Source organism: Thunnus thynnus, chromosome 4, assembly GCF_963924715.1.
Source record: "Thunnus thynnus chromosome 4, fThuThy2.1, whole genome shotgun sequence".
In the NCBI taxonomy this organism is placed as follows: domain Eukaryota; kingdom Metazoa; phylum Chordata; class Actinopteri; order Scombriformes; family Scombridae; genus Thunnus; species Thunnus thynnus.
In genome coordinates, this window is record NC_089520.1 from 21,675,187 (window position 1) to 21,698,879 (window position 23,693).

Genomic DNA, 23,693 nt, shown 5'->3' on the forward strand with positions numbered 1-23,693 from the left:
CCGACACTCCACCGTTTATATACTGTTGAGGCCGTGAAATGGAGGCTTGTGATTGGCTGTTGCTACGCGAGCTGCGATGACATCACCAGGGATGTACTGAAGCCGATGCTAGCTGCTGTCATTGCTGCTCAGTGAAGCCCCTCGCCCGTCCATCACCTGACGACCAAAAACAGACATGGTACGTAAAGATATTGCTCCAGACTAATCTATAGATAAAGATACTTATGATAGAATCGTACTAAATAATAATTCCTAGTTGTTTGTTGTCAATTGATTTTTGAAAACGTCTGTCCTAGTGAGCTGTGCATCCCCGGCCGTCACTGTAGGAGCTGTTAGCTTAGCTAACTGTACGTTAGCGTTAATGGAGGATTAACTAAAGCATTAGAATAATCACTAATACCTGTCTCCCTCTTTCTATCTCCGTCTGCCGCAACTAACTGCTACTGCCCTCAATCTGCCTCAACCAGTCTGACTTCTCAGAGGACCAGATCATTGGTGAGTTAACACCTGTTTACTGAAAGAGGTTTCTATCAAGGTTTCAGCTGTTAAAACCGTGAAAACATTTGAAATAGCCTCATGAATCCGTGACTCTGATCCTGTAGCCTGTAGACTGTTGTCTCATCAAAACACTGGAGCCCTTCAGGTACTGTAACCACATGAAAATGACAGACTGAGCTCAACTAAACTTAACATTTTCTGACTCTGTGCGCGCGTGTGTGTGTGTGTGTGTGTGTGTGTTAAAGCTTGTCACGACTCGCACTGGTGAAACAGTCTGAGTTTATCACGAGTGCCGATGTACTAACTTGCACAAAAGCCTTGTGTTGAAGTGTGATAGTGTTTTTGCATGAACGCTGAAACAAGCAGCATTTACATGATATCTGGAGTGTAATAATAAAGGCAGGTGAGCAGGGGGGTGTGTGTGGATCAGGGTGTTGGCTCAGACTTTACTTCTCTATTTAAAGATGTGGCAGAGACAATGAAGCTTCTCTTTGGTGCCACTTAGTTAGAATAGAAACTGTAAATTGATGCAAGACACAAACTGCTTTGCGGCGTTGTTTAACATGAGAAAAATCTTCTTTGAGATGTGGATAAACTTTGTTTTTGAGGATAGTGTTTTTGCTCCTGCAGTCTTCCGCTCTGCTTGTATTGCCATATAAGGTCAAATGGGCGATGTGATGTCATGTAGTTGCATCTGCCCGTCACTAGATGATGACTTGCATCCCAAAATCCGTCATCAAGTCCGCTCACAAAACTAAACTTTTCTTTTGTTTCTAATTGATATTGAGCTCTATTACAACTCTAGTTAAGCTGCAAAATGCTTTTTAAAACCTATAAAATTATTGACTAATTTTACTCAATTCATCTGTACCCCTTTATTTTTAAAAGTTTTCCTCCTCCTATGTATTATTTTGTTTTTATTGAACATAAAAAGCGTCTTGCACAGTCCTTTTACCAAATGTTTTTTTTTTTTGGGGGGGGGGTGGTTGTCATAATTGAATTGCCACTTTGTTACTTTGTTTCCTCTTTTTGTTTTTCATGTTTGTTTATATTTTACTGTTTTTTGAATTTGACTGTTTTCAATAAAGCTGGGGGGAAATCTGCTGACAGGAGCAGTGCACAGCTTTGTAGATGATGTGTTTAAACAAAACACTGTGGATGTTTCCTTTAAGGTGTGTTTGTTTCCAATCTAATACCAATAATACAAGGTTCAGAATACCAATACTTTTTATTATTAAGAACAGCTAATGAATAGTCAGATATGAAAGAGCTGTTTGTCGTCATTAATGGGATGAATGCATCATTAATGGGCTGCAGAACCAAAAACCTCCAAAAAAAGTCATGTCTTCATGTGTCATCATGTTCATGTGCTCAGAATTTGATTAAATGTGAGATCAAATCTTTTTTTTGGGTATTGATCTTATCAATGCTAGTATCGATACTCAAAACAAGTCTACTGATCTGACCTACTTCCTCAGCAAGATATCCACCTCTGGAGCTCATCCCAACATCTGCTCCTGTACAGGAATATTTTTCCAATTTGTTATACTGTATATGAGCTTGTTTTTTTGTTGTTGTTCTGATATGTTACCATCACAGCAGTATCGGCTAATAAAATACCCACTTAACACAGCAGGAGCAGGAACTGCTCCTGCTGTGCATTTCTGAAGATGTGTAGACTTAATTGCATGTGTGTGATGTCAAAACAACATACGTAGTAGGAAGTCATCAGCCTTGTGTCGTTATGCATATGTGTTTGCTTGTGTCTTGACGTTTTGCGTGTCACGTTTATTAACCTAACATGCTGTATAGCTGTGTCTGACATCCACCTCTGTGTTTCCCTGTCAGAGTTCAAGGAGGCTTTCCTTTTGTTTGACCGGACGGGTGAGGGGAAGATCTGCTACAGCCAGTGTGGTGATGTCATGAGGGCCCTCGGACAGAACCCCGTCAATGCCGAGGTGCTCAAGGTCCTGGGAAACCCCAAGTTAGAAGGCAAGCCTCTCAGACAGCATCGACATGATTTAACCAGATTAGTTCAACCAACTACGTCATCATCACCTTGGTTAACATTTAGATTTAGTTGGTTCTTATGTTGTGAAAACTGTGAATAAAGAGAGTGTTACGTCCCCGAACATGTCCAGGGGATGAAATGTCCTCGACTGTGTTGAATCAGCACACAGCACAAATGCTGCCAGCTGGCAGACTGGCCCCGTCTGCAGCTCTACTCAGGCTTTTAAGCTCCAGGCCTTGATATTTTAATTGATCACCGGCGTGATCTACCACCTACTACAGGAGTAGGGAGAGAAAAACACACACACAGACACACACAGACACACACGACACTACGGCCATAACAGAGTGGCTTTCTAGATCATGTGCAAGTTCTGGAGGTGTTAAAAATAAATATGGGTATTTATAAGCAACTTCACTCTAATGTTGTTGCCATTGATCAACCTGCAGAGATGAACCACAAGATGTTGGATTTTGAGCAGTTCCTGCCCATGCTTCAGGCCATTGCTAAGAACAAGGACCAGGGTTCCTTCGAGGATATCGTAGAGGGTCTGCGTGTCTTTGACAAGGAAGGAAATGGTACAGTGATGGGAGCAGAGCTACGTCATGTCCTCACCACATTAGGTAAGACCTCAAATAACTGCAAAACACAAGGGTTTGTCATTGGTCATCATGTAGTAATCACAGCTGACCAGTGTTTGTTTTTTCTTGCTTCATATCTTAGCGGTGCCAAGAAAGATGTAAACAAGCTTTCCATCTCCTCTGGGTGTTCTTATCACTTTTTCTTCCTTGTTTTCTTTATTGTTTCTTAAAATATTGACTAAATCGTTTTTGTGTTCCAGGTGAAAAGATGACAGAGGAGGAGGTGGAGACTCTTCTAGCGGGACATGAAGACGCCAATGGCTGCATTAACTATGAAGGTAACACTGGACAATATGTAGAAAGATGTACTCTGATGCCTAAAAGAAAAAGAAACGTATCAAGTTCTCTGCAGTGTCACATAAAAAAATATGTGATGAATAACTGTCGTGAATGTTAAAAAACAAAAAGAGTCATTGTGTCTTTGTGTCATGCGCTCGCTGACTCAGTGTTTCCGGGTCAAAGACTTTGTCGATCACATCGTGTCCGGTTGAGCAGAGGGTTGTTCATCTCTTCAGGGTCGGGCATCATTCAGGTGCCTGGAGGACAAAGAAGCATCTCAAACTCACCGCTGCACAGCGGCCTTTTATCTAGAGAGGGAGAGAAGAAGGGAGAGAGTTTTCACACCTCTTCACACACAGTGGCAGTGCAGGCGAGCAGTTACAGTAGCCAAAAAAAAAAAAAGTTTGGTTCAGTCCCAACAACAAATGTTCAAGCCACCTCAAAAAAGAAGAATCACTCAGATGTTAAGTCAAGATTCATTACAAGTGAGAAACGAGTGAATAAAAAATGACTATAATACGATAACCTGAGCAGTAAATGACTGCAGCTTTTCTAATTGACTCAAGAATTAAAAAACATTTGATGTAGCTGATTCTGTGGCCTCTGAGCTTTGGTGTTTTTGATCTGGAGAGTTAGGAGACTTGTAGCCCTGCTGACTGATGCTGTATGTTGACTTTGTTTCTTTTTTTATATGACACACGTCACACTGAACGCTGATGTTGTGTTTCTCTCTCTTTCTCTCTATGCAGAACTCGTCCGGGTGGTGATGAGCGGTTGAGGATTTCAGAAACACACTTCCAGCTTTAATTTTAATCCTCAATATTTCTGTTTTGTTGATCATGTCTTGCTCTTCCATCCACGTCATCCTACCTCCAACAAGTCCCTGTTTTTCTTTCTTTAGACATCTTTATTTTATTTCTAATGTGCCTTTACTGTCTGGTGTGAAGAGGCCCGCTCATCTCATTTCCACACATTATTCAGCCTCGCAGGTAATATTTCCTTATCTGTTCCCTCTGCGTCAATCGACTCCTGTCAGTCTTGCTGTCAACTAGCTTTTCATTTTTTTGGGATGGATATGATCATGTGTATGTGAATAATGTTACAGTTAACAGTATTGAATAAAAATCCTGGTTTCCAAAGTGTCTTTCAGCCTGAGTCTGTGTTTAAATCATATATCTCTGTATAAATTCTACAGTAGATTATTATTATTTCAAAGTATTATATCTGAAAAATATCAATATCAGTGAAACGTCTGGAAAATATTGATCAAATATCAGAAAAATATTGCAAGAATAACAATATCAAGTAAAATATCCAAGAAATATTAGTAACGTTTGAAAAATAGTAGTATAAGTATAATATTAGAAAAATATAGATTGAAATGTGTAATATATAAATTAATAAAAGATTACATTTTAACTAAACAGTTTGTATGTGAGAGTGCAATATGAGAAAATAATGAGCCAAAAAAGAAATCCAAAATGAGATTTAAGTATCCATCAAACTGTTGATACCCATCAAAAAGACATTATTTCAATTCAATGACATGTATGAAGATGAAATCAGTAACAAACGGCAGATTAAGGCAGCATCGGGATACCATATGTTAAAGACAAATTTAAAAAGATGCATTTTAAATGTTTGAATGTTTTTTGACATTCAAATCTAATTGGTGAAAGAGTTTAGAGCAGTATACACACACACTCCTCCATCTGTAAGACTTGTTTGCGTTGTGTGGGACAAGACTGGCTGTAGATGTACGTCAAGAGCAAGTCCATGAAATATTTTATGACTTTAAGTACGATAATCTTGAATTCTACAGTGGCTGTATGGTACAACAACAGTTAAGTGGTGACTCTTCTGTGTTGCTGTTATTACTTTAGGTACAACTTTGTACTGATTGTAAATATCCTGTGCTTCTTTTCTTCAGCCGTTCTGACTCCTGACAAACTAGTAAACCCTTTTATCAGTTTGTACATTTAGCTTTTTGTGTGTGATTCCTATTTATGTTACAAGAAGAACAAACGACTCCTCACAAAGACTCCTTTTCACATCTTTATTTTTTCCCCAACATTTTGTAATTAAAACCTGAACCTCTTTTGTTTTGCCTCTTTTTTTTTTTGATACAAACTATCAGATTAACTGTCAGCACTAATGTTGATGATTTACTGAGGAAAAATTGATTTCTACTGTATAATAATCAATGCAATCGCTGCTACCTTCAGCATAGTGAAAAACATACAGAAACTGAACAGACACTTATTTCATATCACAAAATCCACACAATGTAGTAATAACACAGATAAAAGAAGTCCATTTATGCTCACAGCTGCGGTGAGGTCTGCAATACTGGCTTGACGAACGTAGCTTTAAAAGTTTCACCATTTGACTGGATTATATTTCATGACACTGACGTGATGTGCCGCCTTTTTTAAGTCATTCTTCAAACTTTTGTGACACACAACAAATGGCACTGGAAATAAAACTGAATGGTAATATGGTTTTACAGATCTTAATGGCATGCCTTTCACATACACACATGCTCACAGTCACATCTCTGACGGATCCGACAGACCCATCAGAATCACACACGCACACAAACAGTGGAGAGGGTAAATATAGGCTACAAAGGTAATAATATACAGTTACAATGTTGACATATCAAAGAAAGGAGATGGAAAAAAAAGGACAGTAAAAAATATAAAAATCGATAGGATAAAAAGTGAGGATATTGTTGCAGATATTAAGGACACAATTCTCCATTGTCAGCTGTTTTAAGGTGCGAGCTCCCTTGTTTTTGACAGCATCAACATTTTCCTTTCATTTGTAACTTAAAATGCACCAGCGGAAAAAAACAAGCTGCTAAAAAAATCCTCTTCATTTCCCAGGCGAACCACAATAAAACACTGAATAAATGTGAGATCAACATGATTATAAAAAACATTTTGGTTTAGCAATTAACACAAATTATGAATAAACACATCTGCGGTCAGCGATAAAATTCGATATTCCCCAGACTTCTTCAGTCATTCCTTTTAAACAATACTACATTCCTCACAAAACTACAACCTAGATGAGATCATCCAAGATGAAGCTCCTCACTGATATTTTTCTTCTTCTCTTAAGTGCTGTTGAAATGGGATATCATTGTTAAGATATTTCAAAGGAGGTCTTTCCATGACAACGACCTCACCCAAACGGCTCTCCAGGGGCTGCTGGAGGACATACGCTGTCAGTACTTTCAGATTATCATTACAGGATAATAAAAGGTTTGTTTGTCAGAGTATTGTAACAGAAAGTCCAGTTTACAGTACATATTCTCAAAACTGCATCCAAACTAAGTAATTTCAAACGGGCTTCTGATTTGAATGTTTGTCATTCATCACAGACATTTTTTTTTTTTTTTTTTTTTTAGATATGTGACCTTCAGGCCAGACCCTGTAGAGTGACCGTTGTCCATGTGATGCAAATAAAAAATAGAGAGGAAAAAAGTAACATTTCCAATCAAGTTTTTAAAACCTTCAGTATGAAAAAGTATTTAAGACAACAAAATGACGATATAAGTGCTAAAGTTCAATTTCATGGATGCTTCAAGTCTTTCAATGAGACCTTGGGAAACATATTAAAAGTGCATTTTTTTTTCCTTACATATATTTCAATTAGTACCTACAGTACAAGGGGGGAGATCACTGGAGAGATTATGAAGCGTGAAACTTCACAGGCTGTGACAAACCGTTGCAGGAAATAAATGCAACAATTTCCAAAAAAACACTGAAAACACAAGATGAGTCTTTTCTCTTCTTCTCCTCGAGTGTCAGCATATTGTTAAGACCCTCTTAGTTCACCAGATCTCTGGTGTTAAGCGTAAAATAATGAAGTGGGATGTTGCTGTCCTGTCGGCCACGCCGGATGAACTGTCTGAAAATCAGTATTCTTCACTGGCATTGATTCAATTTGAAAGGGACTTCTGAGTTGATCATTTTTTTCTCTTTCTCACATGAATTGTCCAGTCGGAGAAAAAAAAAAAAAAAAAAAAAAAAAGCTGAAAATGTAAAATGTGTTCTCTTCCTTCGGTTTTTGACTTCTTCATTTCAGATGATACAGGCAGGATTGAAAGTGGTCAGAGTCACTCAGATTCTCACTGCGGAGGTGGAACTGGAGCTGAGGGGTGGAGGGTTTCCCCGGGGAGCGGGGCGGTGGGCTCTGTGAGGGATGAAACAGGGGAAGAGGAGAAAAAAATGTTAAAAATCTGAACAATTTGGAGACATCTGGTTTTAGGATATAAACTCATCTCCCTGTTTAAGGTACTCAGATAGACCTTCTGTTGACACGACACAGAATTTCTAAAAGGTGGCTGAGCATGGCCACTGTCATCAGCACCAGCAAACAGAGAAACAGAGAGAAACCCCACCCACAACCAAAAACAAGAACGAGCCTCCTCTACACAGCCTCTGACTGGCAGCTGCACGTCAATCTGGGCAAGCAGCTGAGGTTTCCCAGCACATCATAGCAACATCAGTCCGGCCAGACATGATCATCATCACCTCTGACGTGACTGATCATGTTAGAACTAGAATACCCTGGGAAGAGCATACAGAAGAAGCCAATGAGAGGAAACGCGCTAAGTACCAGGAACTGATGGAGAAGTGCCAGGACTGAGGTTTGAAGATGCACTATGAGCCCTCAATCGATTGGGCGTTACGGGGGAAAAGAAAGAAGAGGGCCATTTAATCCATGAGCGAAATTCACAGTCCTTATTTTGAGCAAAAAGTATTTTATCAGGAGATAATATGATGCTTCAGCAGTCTGAGTTTGACAGATGAAGTCTTTTTTAGTCTTTTTAGTAATAATTCCCTCTGTGTCTTGATGGGCAGCGTTTTCTTTTTCAGCTGCAGTGGAAGGATTGTAACAAAAAAAGGGAATTTGACACTAAAAGAGTAACTTTGAAAGATATTGACTTGATTTGATTAATTTGGATGGCTGAAACTTCATATTAGCTCCAAGTAAACTTATAAATACATTTTTTCACAGAAGGAGGACTGTTGATTTTGGCCTCCATCACTTACATTGAAAGTGCATTATGAAGGGATCGTCTAATGGTCAGAATGAACAGGAGGAATGATTACAGCCCAAGAAAAACGTGTCAATGTTCATTACGACGCCTGACTATTGTTTTAGGACAGACTTGAAAAACTGTGAACCTATCCTCCTTAAAACTGCTACACTGTGCTTTAACTTTAAACTCACCATGGAGTACAGGAGTAGTGCTGGAGCTGGAGTGCGCAGCCATGGCCGGGCCTGGGGGGCAGGGGGGCGAGGTGTGGGCACTCGCAGGTGGCTGGGACTCAGGAGCCGGGGCAGAAGAGGCTGGAGGTGCAGGGCTGGGGGCCGGCTGCGGTGCTGGTGTGCTGGGAGCTGGCTGAGTTGCAGTCGGACCTTGGGTTGGCGGGGCTGCTGCAGCCTGGGTGGAATGAGGACCCCCGGCTTGGCTGTGCTGCTGGTGCTGAATCTGCTGGAAGTGCTGCTGGCGAGCTCTCATCTCAGCGTATTTCAACTGCTCCATGTGGAAAGACTGACGGTCAGCCAGCAGCTGCTGCCGCTGGTACTCCAACTGCACAACACACAGAAAAATGTTGAAGGCTTTGCACTCTAATTAGCTTAGCTACTGTCTGTTGATACCACATATCCCAGAATCCCTCACTCACAGCCTCCCTCTCTCTGTCCATGATGGTTTCCAGTTCTTCAAAGTGTCTCAGTTTAATCTCCAGCTTCTTCATTTGGGTCTCCACCAGCAGAGCCACCAGAGATTTGATCTTCCTCTCTTCCACTGCAGCCAGATGCTACGAGCAAAGAAACAGAGAAACTACAGTCAGGGAAAATATGAGAAAAAAAGGTGGAGGATACGGCTGGTTGAGCCCCTGCGATAATTGACTTTACCTTGGCTTTGACAGCTGCAGCAGCTAAAGCGGATGCAGCGGCGGTGGCCAGATTCCCTTCTCCCACATCACGCTCCACTTTAGCCTTCCTTTCTACCTCACTCTCTCCTTCTCTTTGTCCTTCCTCTGTTCCCTCTTTTCCATCCTTCTCCTTCTCTCCATCACCTAAGAGAAAAGAAACAAAGTTGTTTTTTTTTAACCTTTGACCAGAAAACTATTTCCTGTATCTGACATGATGAGATGCCCTTTTCGTACCCATCTCTGACTCAGTTTTGTCTGCCTCCCTCTCTCCTTCAGGTTCTCTTCCTCTCTCTTCTTCTTTCTTTCCGTTTTCTGCCTGCTTCTCCTCTTCCTCAGTGACTCCATCTTTGCTGTCCTGTGTGGAAAGTGACAGCAGACTGAGCGTCACAACAATGCACAAGTAAAAATAATCACAATAAGAAACAGTAACGCAACAAACAGGCACCATACCTTGGCCTCCCTCTTCTCTTCACTTGATTGGCTGTCACTCTTACTTTCATCGCTGCTTTCATCTAGAGGCAAAGAGAGAAAACAAGTCAGAATTTGTTGATTGCTTCATCTGCCTATTTGGGTTTTTCTGCGTCTTTTTAAAATTTGTCCGTCCATCCTACCGGGTCTGTCTCCCTCCTCCAGGCCGGTGCCTGCGATGCCACTCCCCTCCAGGCCGTACAGAGGGTCCTGTCGGCCCCTGACCCTCGCTGCCTCCTCCACCCGCCGCACATGAGCCTCAACAAGGGCTGCAGGAACTTCCTCCTTCATACGTGAAAACTCCTCTGAGAAGGTGAGAGAAAGAAGATTTGGGGATGACTAATGAGTAAGGATTTTGGGAGATTGTGGCAGCCATTTAATGTTTCTATTTGATAGACATTTGTGCCTTTTGTGATACTAGAATGGATTGTTGTGCCCTGCAGGTTTTTTGGCAATTTGTTCATGAAACAAATAATTTACTTTACTTTAAATATTGGGTAGTACCAGGCAATTGTTCTCACTTTGAGCTCTCATCATGGAAAAACATACATTTTGTATTTTAATAACTTTTTAATAATTAATCAAGTGTTGATCACTAACACGGCTGATTAGGGAACCTGCATAGATTTTGTATTCATACTGAAATTCCATCATACCTAATTAAGGCACTAACTATCAGCTCATGCTCTGTGTAGGAACAAACACCTTGTCTGGACAGTGTGGAAATTCAAAAAAAGCTGCTTCTCACCCAGAGCAGATTTGGCTGCAGCTGAGGCCACACGTGGGTCGACTACAGAGGCCAGGAACGCCACTGTGCTCATCACAGGGTTTCCTGCTTGGCTGAAAGGTACCGGCTGGTAGGCCAGTGGTCCCAGTGTCGAGGAGCTGTCCTCCAAGTATGGGTCTTCAATGGGCAGCCGCAGGAAGTGCAGGATGCACTCATCCTGTGTACGACTGCCCACGTGTTCTGACACCTTGTTCCAGTCGTCCTTGTACATCTCCAAGCCCTAAAGACAGCGAGGGTTACATTAAGCTTCACATTTCTGGGTTATAATTTTCTAGTTTACAAAAGTTATTACTGGCACTGGATTTATGATCTTCGTGCTTATGTTGTTTTATTTTAGGGACTGTTTGTACCTCGAGTAGTAATAGTGTTTCCTGTTCTGTCCACTCCCTCATGGAGCTCGCTGCGCTCTTGCTCTGTGCATTAAAAAAACCCACAACCACTTTGTTATGTTAAATCATCATAAAGTACAGCAACACAGGCATTCTGTCATTCATCTTCTTTGACTTGTACCTTTGTAGAGCCGGTCTTCTTGCTGTACATGTCAGTCCGCAGCCCAAAGTTCTGCAGATCTGCTGGTTTATCCTTCACTTTATCTGGGAAGGACATCATCTGCTGTGTAGCAGGAGTCTACAGGTACACAATGAGAGGAGGACACATGTAAAATAATACAAAATCTGTGTGTGAGGAGAAGAAACTGAGAAAGAGTCTGTTTGTCTGTGTGTGTACGAGCCTGTGTGTGGACCTGGGATGTTTTGGGCTGGAGGGGCACCAGACTGGATGGAGTGTCTGCCAGGACGTGGAAATGAGAGGTGGGTGGGGGGCCCATGGGCGTGGGCCGGCTCTCAGAGTCCACCTGGTAGTTGATAAGTCCCCACTGCTCCAGGAAAGCGTGGACTCTGCAGGAGAAGAAGCACAGTTTGTTAACAACTACTAGATACACATAGTTTCAACTCTGGATTTTTTTTCAAATCCGTTGCTCACATTCGACCTTCCACATACCTCATGATTGCACACACATCTCCTGCCAGGTTCCTGCGGCAGGCGGTGGAGGTCAGGTACTCCTGAGGGTTCAGTCGGTAGGTGTCAATCATGAAGTTCCTGTATGCCAGGTAACTGCAGAAAGGTGGAGGAGGAGAGAAAACTGAGATATTACAACTGTGACTTGAAAAATGCCTGTGATTGCATTTTTAATTGTGTCAGACAAACATTTAAGATTATATAAAAAACTCTGATATTGTGTTACGTAGTGATCAAATACTTACATCTCAGGGGTTTTGGATTTGTTCTTCCCATTGAAAAACTCTGGCAGGGCTCTGCGCTCAATAGCATGAACACTGAGGGGAAACAATTATGACACTGTGAGGACTCACAGCTGAAATACATCTCAACCTCATTTTTGACTTTATGAGTCACCAGTCATGTGCTATCAAGGGTTTAATTTCAACCAAAACGACACCAGCTGATTTTAAAATTAGGCCTTGTGTTTTTTTCACTTTGCACATGTCTGACCTTTAAGAGCACACTACTGTTCAAGTGTGAAAAAACATATTTAGTTCTTCACTTTATAACCAGACAATTAATGTAGTTTTAATCAGTTTAACTTAGATTTGGACTGATTTATACTCATATCTTATTGTTATTAGTATTAATCATAGTATTACCTTCCCTGTTCTGTGTCTTTGTCATGAAAAAGCAGAAATCTAGTTGTGTTTACTGGAATTACTCTCTAATCCCATGACTTACTGTAGTTTATTGTTTACCTGTTGTAGTCAAACCAGGCAGCGTAGCTGGGTATGATTATGTGGTGGGTTTGCTCAGTCACATTGTCCTCGTGAAGGTCTGAGCCTTTCACTGGTTCACCCTTCACACTCGGAGAGCCTTCCTCCTCCTCCTGTTTTAACACACACACACACACATATTCACATACATTGTTCTCACTGTTATACTGTATTTTCACACTCTTTCAAAAACTATCTTACCTTTCCGGTTGTTTCCATGGACTCGTCCTCTTGCTCATCTGTTCAAATCACAAAAAGTTTACAAATTAGATTCTTATTACTTGGTATTTTAGTATTATATTATATGTTATTTTGTCATTTATTATGTCATTTTCTTTAACTGTACCACTGTGGTCAGTCTCATTTACTTTGTATTTTAACCAGTGGTTAAAGGTGACCATGTTAGAGGAGATACAACTACACATGATGATGCTGTACAGGGTCTCACCCATATCTGTTCCTCCCTTGACTGGGGTTGAATCAGAGTCCTTCTTAGTGTTATCTACAAAAAGAAAGAGAAAATGAACATTAAAAAAATCCCATATACTAATTCAAAAAAGAGATTTCATATGTTGTACATATGTGGAGGTGTGTGCTGCGTACTTGTCTTAGCTGGATTTCCCTCTTCAGATGCTGGGACAGGTGACGCTTCATCCAAGTCCTTACCCAGATCCTCCTGCTCCTCCTCCCTCTGGCCCCGTTTAGATTTGGTGTACGGGGTTGTTGGCCTGTCGAAAAACACACAGAGGACATTATTTAATATTTCTGATTCTACAACAGACACCTGAAGCGAAACATTATTCAGTGTGACATCACACACAAAGATGTGACTGCTCACAGACCCTTTTTTGGTGTTCTTCTTCTTGTTCTCTTGAGGTGGAGGGGTGGGTGAGGGTGACGGCGAGCGTTTCCTCTTCTTGGCACTGCCAGGCTTCTTGTCTCTCCGCTCGTCAGGTGTGGTCACCTCGTCTGTCAGGGTCTTGGCTGAGATCCTCTTCCTCTTTGGGCAACCTTCTCCTACTTCATAGTCCTCCTCATTCATCCACTCGTTATACTGGTCCAGGTCTAAAATCCACTTGGCATGGACCTGTGAACAAGGACCATATAATCTTTGCCCAACATCTATCCCAATATATTATTGACGGAACGGCATTGGATCATATTCAGTCAGCAAGACAGCCACCTGAGTCAAATGTCATCAAACAATCCCACAGTTAAACCAGGCAGTGCTTCACACACAAACCTGAAAAACAAAATACTTTTGATATCTCCAAAAACCTCTAGGTTAAATTTAAAAGAGGTACAAATAATGACCTATATGTGAATTTAGATGCCTTCCGAAGAGATTATTATGAAACAGTTTCTCTGAGGTGAAGCCACAGCAGGAAATTTGTTGTTGAAAACATCAGAGGGTGGTATTTTCTGGTCCCTAAATTGGTTTTGTGGCTGAAATACTGTTGTGTTTAGAACACAAATAATGGAAAATAATAAATAAATCTATCTGGGTTAATTGGATGTTTACAATGGTCTATGTTTCAGTAAATATAATTTTACACTGATGTTAATACTGTATGTTAGCTGCATATACTGCAAATGTCAGATGTTGAGTAGATATGTTATTAACAAGAGAAGAAATTTCGTTTAAAATGAGACAAATACTTTTACTATGGTTTAAGATTTAATTATGTCAGTTTGAAGTTATGGTCTGAGGGAGACTTTTCCACTGTGAGTAAACAGAGTGGCACAATGCCTCACTACAAACAAACCCAGTGTGCTCATTATTGTGCGAGTACTGCTCAAAACATTTGAATGCTTCACCGCTCATACTATAATGTCCTAGTGAGTGCTGACCGCCTTGAGCGAGTGTCACTCTGAATACACAATAAGAGTCTCTGACACTGCTTTGAATTTATTGTTTAGCCAAGTGCCACAGTCGGCTCTGTTGCTCCGAGTGCCAATTTGCCACAGCGCTCCATTGTTGGATGTTTTCCATAGATAGAAGATATAAAAAGAGTTATCAATGTCACACTAGGGAGCTTTCAGCTTGGTATACACAGTCCCCTGACAGGTCTATGTAATAAAGAAAAGGCAAAGACGCATAAAATTAACTTAAATTAACTAAAAGTAACTCATCCTTACAGACTGTAATGGTGTGCAGACGAGAACAAGATCTTTATTTTTTAAATTCCAGTCAAGATGAAAATGGTCTAAAAAATCATGCATATAAAATAATGCACAAGGCAACTATAGATCTATAATTTTCCATCTAATAGTGTGACATGCACCCATTAAAAATTGCAGCTTGGATCTGAATATTTTTCTCATTTTTCTCGAGTGTTATTAGCCTCAATAAAGGGCTACAAGCAGATACAAAATATGTGTATGATGTTGTTGAAAAGTGTGAAATTTGTGAAATTAAGCAAAATATTGGAAAAAAGTGTTTTGCATTGTTAAAAATGAGGGAGATAGAAAAGATAACTTTAAAGACTTAAAAAACTTAGAATGGATGACTGAAAAATAGCGAGACAAGTAACAACAAGTGACAACAAAACAAGTTCTGAACTTTACTGACACTGCATGACAAGAAATGAAATACCTTCCTGGGCTTCTCTGGGCTGGGAGGATCCTCCACAGCAGCCTCAATCTCACTGGCTGGGATCCAGGTGTCGTAACTAAAAAAATGAGAGGAGCAAGGTCAAAGGTCAAACCAGGGGTAAGATTACAAGTTTGTGCATGTACAAAGAATTTGGGAAGAGGAATGTGTTACTTAAGCTTGCGGTGTGGGAAACATGTTATGCTTCCACAGTAAATATTAGGCAATAGTTTCCAGTTCAGGTGTAAAATATCATGTGATGTTGTTTATATCTTTCTGCTGTGTAACTGTGCTCCAACCTGTCAGGAAAATATCCCCAGTGGAGCAGCACTTGCTTATCTCTCTTCATCACGGGACGCACCCACTCCTCTGGAGCGAAAAAAAAAAAGCATAAAAGGATATTAGCACAAAGTGAGGTAGTGCAGTAAAATTCACAACAATGGCACAACATTTAAAGCCCCACCTTCCTCCAAGCTGGTGGGAATAGGAACGACGACATGGGAGCTAGAGGCCTTGTCCTCAGTCACTGAGCCCTGCGACAGATAAAATCCACAGAATTAACATAAGATCTGCCAAAGAAAACTGAACATTTAAGAATACTTTTAACATCTAATTAAGGGCCTCAAACGTGGGCAGATTTTCTTTTAAAACTACAGATGATTTCTAACTGTTAATACAAAACAAAACAAAATAACAAACCTGATGTCTTTTGATGATGTCTTTCAGTTTCCCAAGCAGTTTTGGCTCTATGTCAGGACTCAGGTAGATGACAGGTCTAGTCAGACAGTTGTTCTGAAATGAAGAGATGCAACATGTGTGTAAAAGTGACATTCACATGCAAGAAATCAAAATATATATAACGCATAATCTTCATTAAAAATAAGAAGTCTGTCTGTGTTATATGCTGTTGAGTTCTGCATATGAAGAGATCTAGATCATCTTGTAGTGTAACTGCAGGACTGATTAAGTAGGATTACTGGTCAAGTCACATGACCGGGTGCCCTTCATTATTTCTATCTGTGTGGCTCAGGCAGCTTCACAAATATGATGTAACCAGAGGAGACTTATAACCTGCGGAGCTCATAGATGCTCCTTTAGAGCAATAACTGTAATTATAGCAAAATTGTGGGAATGTTGTAATAGTTTGTGGAGTGAAAAGAAAGATATCCTCAGTAAAAAAAAAACAACAACTCTGCTATCAAACCTCACAGAATTAGAAATGAAAACATTTAAAATTGTGATCGACTGCCCAGGTAAGTGTGCAACATGCATATATAAAGAAAAGTATTTTGGTAAACTCACCTGCACTAAGGACTTCTCAATCGTCAAGAACATCTCCACATTTCGGTCCATCCTCGATGGATTCTGGAAGTCAAACCTGCGCCTACCAGGAAATTAGACTGGAGTTACACACGAAACGGCAACAGAGCCAAAATCCAACAGAGCAACTGTAACTCTAGATAATCCTATTTATATCGAATCTGTTTGTTTATCAATGCTGTCCCCTTTCCTAAAACTCATCAAGCCAGCTGGAAAGAAAGTCTTACCATCCTTGGTCACTCTTGAACTTGTAGGCAGCAGCCAGGATGTGACAGAGAGCCCCTCCAGCCTTGAAGTCCAGGAAACACTTCATCTGGAGACATAAAAAAACAAAAACGTTACAGAATGCCTCGGAGGTGAGTAAAGTGATCTGATTTGTGCCTGTGAAAGACATATAGAGGTGATAAAGGAGGCGTACTGGTAGCTTGGTGAGCGGCGGGTTGCTGACATGTCGACCGAACACCTCCTCCTGGAACTGGAGCAGCTGGACCACCAGACTGGACAGAGATTTGTTGGTGGGGGGCTCGGCCTGGATGTACTGAGAGGGCAACAAACACAGAGGGGCAGTCAAAACTCTGAGCCACATAAAAATAAACTACAGTGTGATAAAAGGGGTGCTGTGGTGCTCTGCTATCACCTTTATTACTCAGTAAATCTTTGAAATATCTGTTGAGGGATGAAATAAAACTATCATCATCATTATTATTGGGCCTATTTATAACATGAATGATTCATTTTTGTTTAATCAATGAGTGTGAGCGGCAGCACACCGCTCAGTGTTACTACACACGGGCCATGGCTTCAGTCAGCGTCGCGCGCCACGCAGAGCCAACATCTGGATCTCAGCTGCATTACAGTTAGCCGCTTAGCTACGAGCTACAGCTAGCCTCATGAGCGGCTAAAGTCACCCCCTTTCTGCACAAATGCCCCCTCAGAGGTCTTCTGGATCGTTTGAGCTACAATAACGTGCAGGGATATAGTGCCGCATCTGGCGCAGCTGTCGGCTCAGCATCCTTTTGTATCCCGGCTCGAGTGAATCAAACAGCTGGACGCTCAGCAGCACCCTCCCTCCTCTCTTTGTCACTGCCTCTGCTCAATAGGTTAGTGCCCACATTTCAGCCTGAAAAATGTACGCGTGGTGTGTATGGCGACAAAACATGCGCTCAGTACCTTTTTGTAATTCTTTCCCAGCCAGACGCGCACATTATCAAACTGAGAGACGGTATCAGACGCTTCGAAATATTTTACATTCGGGCCGCCGTCTTTCTTCCGCACCGCCATCTTTGCCTGCAGACAACCAGTCGACGTCGCGTGCCGCCCAGCGGCCGAGGCGCGTCATCACAGCCCCTCCGCGCGGTTGTGAGGACCCTGCAGGACCAGCAGGGGGCGCTGCTGTGTAGAGGATCATGGTTTAACTTGCTGCTGCATTACAGCTGCGTGCAGCAGTAAGTATTCAGATAATTGAATTGACAGCAAAAGTAATAATACAACATTATTTAAATACTCTATTACAAGTAAAAGTAAGTTAAAATTTAAATACAGAGGCAACAAAATGTACTTAAAGTATCAAAAGTAAAAGTGGGCTAGTACTCATCATGCAGAAGTGCTCCTGTCAGTATTATATTACTGGATCATCATCGTTTTTATTTTTTATTTTTCCAGTTTATTTATATTTTAATTATATAACAGCATACATAAATCAAAAATACAATTCTTCAAACAATTATTAACACATTATTATTAATAGTTAAAAAAAGAACAACAAACAAAAACTGTTTTTATTATAGGTTCTTAATTTGTTCTTTTTCTCTTCTTTCTTTTCTTCTCCTCTTTCTTCTTTTTATGTGTATTTTGTCTTGGATCATCATTATTGATGTGTTAACATGTGAGGAATTCTTTAATATGGTTTCAGAGGTTCATCATTTTGTGTATTGGTTGCATCTGCAAGCAGTATCACAGCCTCAAGGCCCAGACCAGCAGGCTCCAGGACAGCTTTTTCCACCAGGCCACCAGGCTTATCAACAATGGACACTTAACAGCCTGCCTGATGTCACACACACATACATAAGCATATTTATACATACATGTATAGATATTTATTCATATATTATATTCAGGACACATTCACACTGCACTTTACATACATACACTGATATGTTTTACACTCTTGTTGTTTACAGTCTTATCTATTACTATCAATTTTACTATTTTAAATATTTCTTTTTTCCTTACTGCAAGGAGCTGAAACCAAAGATTTTTACTGTCTTATAGTTGTGTAATGAGATGTAACAATAAAGAACTTGAAGCTTGAAACTTGGTTGTTATTGTTAATTTTCTTGATTAGTATCCATAAAATAATCTACTTTTAACTACTACTTTTACTTTTAACTGCTTTACTGTGTATATTTCTAGTTTTATCTATTATAATATATCATATTTGATAAGGTCATTATATGTTTTGTATGTAAAATATTAATCTGAAAGGTAACTAAAAGTAACTTTAGCTGTTAGATAAATGTAGTGGAATAAATAGTATAAATTTTCCTTCCGTAACAAGAATAATGTAGCATAAAACAGAAATATTCAGGTAAAAATACCTCAAAATTGTACTTAGAGGCCTCCCCCTGGGCAAATATGTATTTAAAAGTTTATCTGAAGCTAATATGAAGCTTCAGTCATCCAAACACAGCTCAACAGGGAAACACAAAGAGGGGATTTGATGCTAAAAAGACTGTAAATGTGACAGATATCCACTTGATGTGACTAACTCAGACTGCTGAATCCTCATATAAGCTTCAGATAAACTTTTAAATGCATTTTTGGATAAAATGACTGTGTGGATACACTGTGGAATTTGGTCCCCATTACTTACATTGAAAGCACATTTGAAGGAGATCTTTTAACAGTCAGTATGAACAGCTGAATGACTGAATGATTTGAAAAAATGTGAACCTATCCTTTAAGTACAGTATTTGAGTAAATGTAATGTTATTTTCCACCACTGGCATGCACATACTTTCTCATTATGAGTGGAGACACAAGAAAAGGGCAGAGAGGGCAAACGCTGGATATAACACCAGAGACGAAGGCACAAGCTGTAAATCTGTTCCAAGCACTCGGGCTCCGCACCAGACCCCCCGGTCATGACTGTTATCATCTGTTCCAAGAAAAAACATACGTATTTAAAAGTGAAAAATAAACAGTTGTTTTGTTCCTCCATGTCCTGACCACTCTTGTAGGATGCTGAAAACTATGAAAAATAATGAGCGATATGTCAAAAAGATTTGTGGTCACACAACAGGTCACTCTCTTAACCAGGTGTTGTCCTAGAATTTGTTGGGTAATGGATGACGTGTGCGAGATATTTCACCCACTGTCACAGAACAACATATTACAGCCAGTGTAATGTTTTCCAAATAAAACCTCACCCAGTTCAGTGTTCATCACTACAGACACTGATATAGATCTTGTGTCATGAGTCAGTCCCGTAGACAGACTGGATGGTTCAATTATCAGAGGATCACGTCGACAGAGATATGAATTTCACTGTAACAGGTGAGCCTGAAAACACAGTGAAGATTACTGTGAGTAGCATCTTTAGCAGCCAAACCACACTCATACTGAGCCACACAAAAGGGAAAATTAAATCAAGTTTTCCATATACAGTAAAATATATATATATATATACGTGTTAATACTGTATGTATAATATGTATCAGTAACATACATATGATAGTGTTTTGAAAGGGATATACAGCAGGTTAAAGTGTCTGTGCTCTATCACTATAATAATGCTACGAGTTTACAGTAACTTTACCAACTTTATATCGTCTTAGTCTCTCTAAAATATAAAATCTACTTATCATCCCCGTATTTGGTCTGTTATCAGTTTCTAGTTTGATATTTAGTTTGGTGTAACACGGTCAGATCAGGCTGCGTCTTTACACACTCGAAAAACTAATGTCAGAGTCAACAGGTAGTTTGATGTGCTGCCAAGCGCTGCCAGTGAACACTGTTCTGTAAGTGGCAGCTGAAAGAAGTGTATTGGTTTGGAAATTAAGTATGAAGCAGCCTTCTTAGTGCATTTCAGTGTTCCACTTTATGCTTCCTCACTAAGACTGATTTAGAGGTTGATTAATTGCCAATGTCTTGAAAAGACTACATGAGGTGGCGAAATATAAAATCACCAAAACAAAGTACTTACCTGTAAATCTTGAGGGGGAAAAGTAAAGGGGAAAAAACACAATTTCAGATTCTGATTGGCAACACATGACCTCCCCAGCAATTAAATGACCTCCTGTAGTAGGACTTGAGTAAGTGTGCTGCTGAGACACCTGAGAGAGAAAGCAGGCAAAAAGGTTTTTTTTTTTCATGAACAAGTAAATAAAATAGGACCTATATCATCAATTATAATTCATGCAGAAACAGGTTTTGATTCTGTGCATATATTGTTGTTATTAGAAATTGGGTTTTATATGATCATCATTCATATGAATCAGGTATCAGCTGAAAATCATGCCTACTATCATCTGATATCTTTTTTGCATCAAGTCCAGGACTATGAAGGTGCTCTCTTTAAAACATGGATTTCATAATTCATGACTGTAGTATTATTCAGGTATTGTTGCCCACCAGGTGTTGCTTATTAGTTTAAATCTACTTTGATTCATCCAGGAGAGTCCGGGTGTGACGGCAGGAGAGGACAAAGACCAGTGATCCTAAATTTAACTTCTGGTCACAGGGTTCTTTTGATTTCTGGCTAAATTAAATAATTCCTTCTTCAGCCTATAGAGATGAAAAACAGGCAATATGAATGGAAAAAAGGTTTGTTTTGTTTTGGGTTGTTTTCTTTATCATTTTAAAAGTGCTTTTTTGACTGAAAGTGTTTGGGCGATCACCTCATATGTGTGTCACTGTATGAGGGGTGTAAGGATTAAAAAGCTCATGTTCAAATATTTGCTATAGATATTGCCAACAACTGTTATGTAAAACATGTGGATATTGCCTTGCAGGCATTGATTGATTTCCTGAATGAATGAAGCACTTTTTATATTAATGTATGTCAAATGTACATATCTTACTCAATTAATGTTTATATTAGACCAAATTAAATTCCAATTACTGCAAGAAATTAAGGAAATGTCTTCCACAGACTTATTATATCATTATTCCCAACAAAATAATTATACTAATCCTACAATGTATCCTGTAGTGTTATACAGATATTACAGCAAAATTCAAGGCTCCCATGCAGTAAATATAAGTAAAATGTGTACAACCAAAATACCCAAATTCAGGAATTATAGTCATACAAATTAGAAATATTGTATATAACATTGTGTAAAATAAAATAACAATTCTTGTGGTGGTGCAAAACTGGATCATACTGAGTTATAAAGCAATAGAATAAAGACATAGATTTTTTTTTATAAAAGTCATACAAAAAGGAAATGCAGAAGACATGAAAGTACAGAAATAACCAAGCAAAATACAGACTGTTCATGTCTCTGACCTTTTCTGGTCCTCATTTAATCAGAGGCTTAAATTAACCTTCATTAACAGAGAATAAGCGTGTGTGTGTGTGTGTGTGTGTGTGTGTGTGTGTGTGTGTGTGTGTGTGTGTGTGTGTGTGTGGTATGTGAATCTAACATGACCCAGACTAATTTGTGAAAGCCCAGGGACAACATTGAGGAGAGTAGTGCTCCTTGAACTAGTATTCCTCAGACTGTCTGTGTTAGTATTTGCTCATGAGCGTGTGTGCGCATGTGGGTGCATATCTGTGTAACAGTGTGTTTGTGTGTGTGTGGTGCAGCCGTCTGTGCTGAAGGAGAGAGAGTGAAGCCTATTGATTATTTTAATCCTCCTATTTGTGAGTCTGTGATCCTCTCGGCTCAGCCTTCCACTGGGGGATTGCTAATGGGGCTGAACGCTTCCCTCCTCAGCCCTCTCTCCCTGTCCAATTAACTTAACGCTGGAATCTGCGAAGAAGGAGCACTGGGACTCAGAGGAGGGGAGACACTGCTGAGATACAACTGCACCAACACCCCTCAAGTCCAACATCTCCCAAACCTCTCATCTGCACCACATTCAGCAAGAACTTCCTCATCAAGAATAGTATTACCCCTCACCTTTAATTAAAGATCCATCTCCTTGTTTTTATTCTGGTGAAGTGAAATCTCCCTTCAGCCAATGTTTCACTTTCACAGGGTGACTTTGTGGAAGGTAAAAGCAGCAGCAGCAGCAGCAGCAGCAGGCACAGAAACAAGTCTTCTAATAGCAAAGCCAACTTCAAGCTGGTTGCTGTGATCTCAGACATTTCAATTTGTCCAATTTGTATTTGTGTTCAACTCTCGCCTGAAGCTACAAGTCAGTGAACTGAACCTTTGGACTGTGGACTCTTTCATTATGGAGCTGCATTCTTACTCAAACTGATAATAAACCTGAAACACAGGGATGTTGTCAAAGTCACGAGGCGTTTGATGCTACATTTGATCTATCCAACATACTCTGTTATGTTTTATGTTACACCCCAGAGTGCTGAGTTTTTCATATAAAGTGTTTGATATTATGTCTCAGACCTCACTAACATTAAAACCAGACTGTTAAACATGTATTTGTGATGTAATCTGTGGAGCTTCACAAACTCTCTCAACTCCAACAGATCCTGCTCAGTAGGTTGGTAGTCCATCGCTTTGTTCCAGACTGAAATATCTCAACAACTATTGGATGGATTGCCATGAAAGTTTGATGTTGTTTATGGCCTAATACCTGCAAAACTAATGCCATTCTCAACAGCATTTAGTGCTAATTAGCAAATGTTAGCATGCTAACAGGCTAAACCTAAGATGGTGAACATGTTAACCTGCCAAATATCACCGTGTTGGCATTGCCATTATGAGGATGTTAGCATGCTGATGTTAGCGTTTAGCTCAAAGCACCACTGTACGTACATACTGTATAAAGACAGCCTCACAGAGCTGCTAGCATGGCTATAAACTCTTGTCTTGTTATCTCATTAGTGGGAAAAATGTAACAGTAAAGAAAAGAAACACTGTAAGCTAACGTGGTTGTCAGATATAATCACTGGCTACATTACGGGTTGAATGAATCACATTTTTGAGGAAAGGCCAGCAGTCTTTAATACAACACTGCTACTAAAGAGAGTTGGTAACTACATCAATAAAATGCAGGTGCCATTTGTCATCGTAAGGGTGAGTATTATTATAACTGACAATGTTTGATTTATGATCCCTGTGTCACCACCCCACTTGTTGTGTTTCAGTAAAGGGCAAATTTCACTATTTTTCTTTGTTTTTAATTACTGTGGCTTTCAGTTTGACATAAAAACCCAAAAAGCAACC

General features: G+C 40.0%; 2 protein-coding genes across 4 annotated transcripts; one reads left to right on the forward strand and one right to left on the reverse strand.

Moving 5' to 3' along the window:
- The first annotated feature begins 66 nt into the window (after positions 1-66).
- On the forward strand, positions 67-4,573 carry myl6 (myosin, light chain 6, alkali, smooth muscle and non-muscle). The gene is made up of 6 exons (XM_067587524.1): positions 67-178; positions 468-495; positions 2,347-2,490; positions 2,959-3,132; positions 3,351-3,428; positions 4,179-4,573. Exons 1-6 carry the CDS (start codon positions 176-178, stop codon positions 4,205-4,207), a joined length of 456 nt encoding a protein of 151 aa, XP_067443625.1. The 5' UTR covers positions 67-175; the 3' UTR covers positions 4,208-4,573.
- An 898-nt stretch (positions 4,574-5,471) lies between these two features.
- smarcc2 (SWI/SNF related, matrix associated, actin dependent regulator of chromatin, subfamily c, member 2) lies at positions 5,472-17,711 on the reverse strand. 3 transcript variants are annotated; one of them, XM_067587513.1, is made up of 26 exons: positions 17,503-17,711; positions 16,751-16,870; positions 16,560-16,645; positions 16,315-16,390; positions 15,712-15,804; positions 15,476-15,545; positions 15,312-15,381; positions 15,016-15,091; positions 13,262-13,506; positions 13,023-13,147; positions 12,868-12,921; positions 12,621-12,658; positions 12,402-12,532; positions 11,904-11,975; positions 11,641-11,754; positions 11,372-11,537; positions 11,152-11,268; positions 10,992-11,054; positions 10,603-10,861; positions 9,998-10,159; positions 9,837-9,898; positions 9,621-9,741; positions 9,367-9,530; positions 9,135-9,269; positions 8,677-9,040; positions 5,472-7,632 (listed from the first exon to the last, which is right to left on the reverse strand). In XM_067587513.1, exons 1-26 carry the CDS (start codon positions 17,611-17,613, stop codon positions 7,568-7,570), a joined length of 3,159 nt encoding a protein of 1,052 aa, XP_067443614.1. In that variant the 5' UTR covers positions 17,614-17,711; the 3' UTR covers positions 5,472-7,567. The 3 variants fall into 3 exon arrangements, with proteins under 3 accessions (XP_067443614.1, XP_067443613.1, XP_067443615.1); XM_067587512.1 differs by having other exon boundaries at positions 16,315-16,396; XM_067587514.1 differs by having other exon boundaries at positions 11,384-11,537; positions 16,315-16,396; positions 17,503-17,710.
- Between the last annotated feature and the right edge of the window lie 5,982 nt (positions 17,712-23,693).

What these genes read in the sequence shown, in the direction of transcription:
- myl6 (XM_067587524.1), top strand. An exon ending in CTCAGAGGACCAGATCATTG is followed by an intron (nt 496 to 2,346) that starts GTGAGTTAACAC and finishes TTTCCCTGTCAG; the next exon opens with AGTTCAAGGAGGCTTTCCTT. An exon ending in TGGCTGCATTAACTATGAAG is followed by an intron (nt 3,429 to 4,178) that starts GTAACACTGGAC and finishes CTCTCTATGCAG; the next exon opens with AACTCGTCCGGGTGGTGATG.
- smarcc2 (XM_067587512.1), bottom strand. Translation starts at nt 17,613, where the DNA reads ATGGCGGTGCGGAAGAAAGACGGCGGCCCGAATGTAAAATATTTCGAA. An exon ending in GATGTGTGTGCAATCATGAG is followed by an intron (nt 11,538 to 11,640) that starts GTATGTGGAAGG and finishes CTTCTCCTGCAG; the next exon opens with AGTCCACGCTTTCCTGGAGC. An exon ending in AGAAGACCGGCTCTACAAAG is followed by an intron (nt 11,055 to 11,151) that starts GTACAAGTCAAA and finishes TTTAATGCACAG; the next exon opens with AGCAAGAGCGCAGCGAGCTC.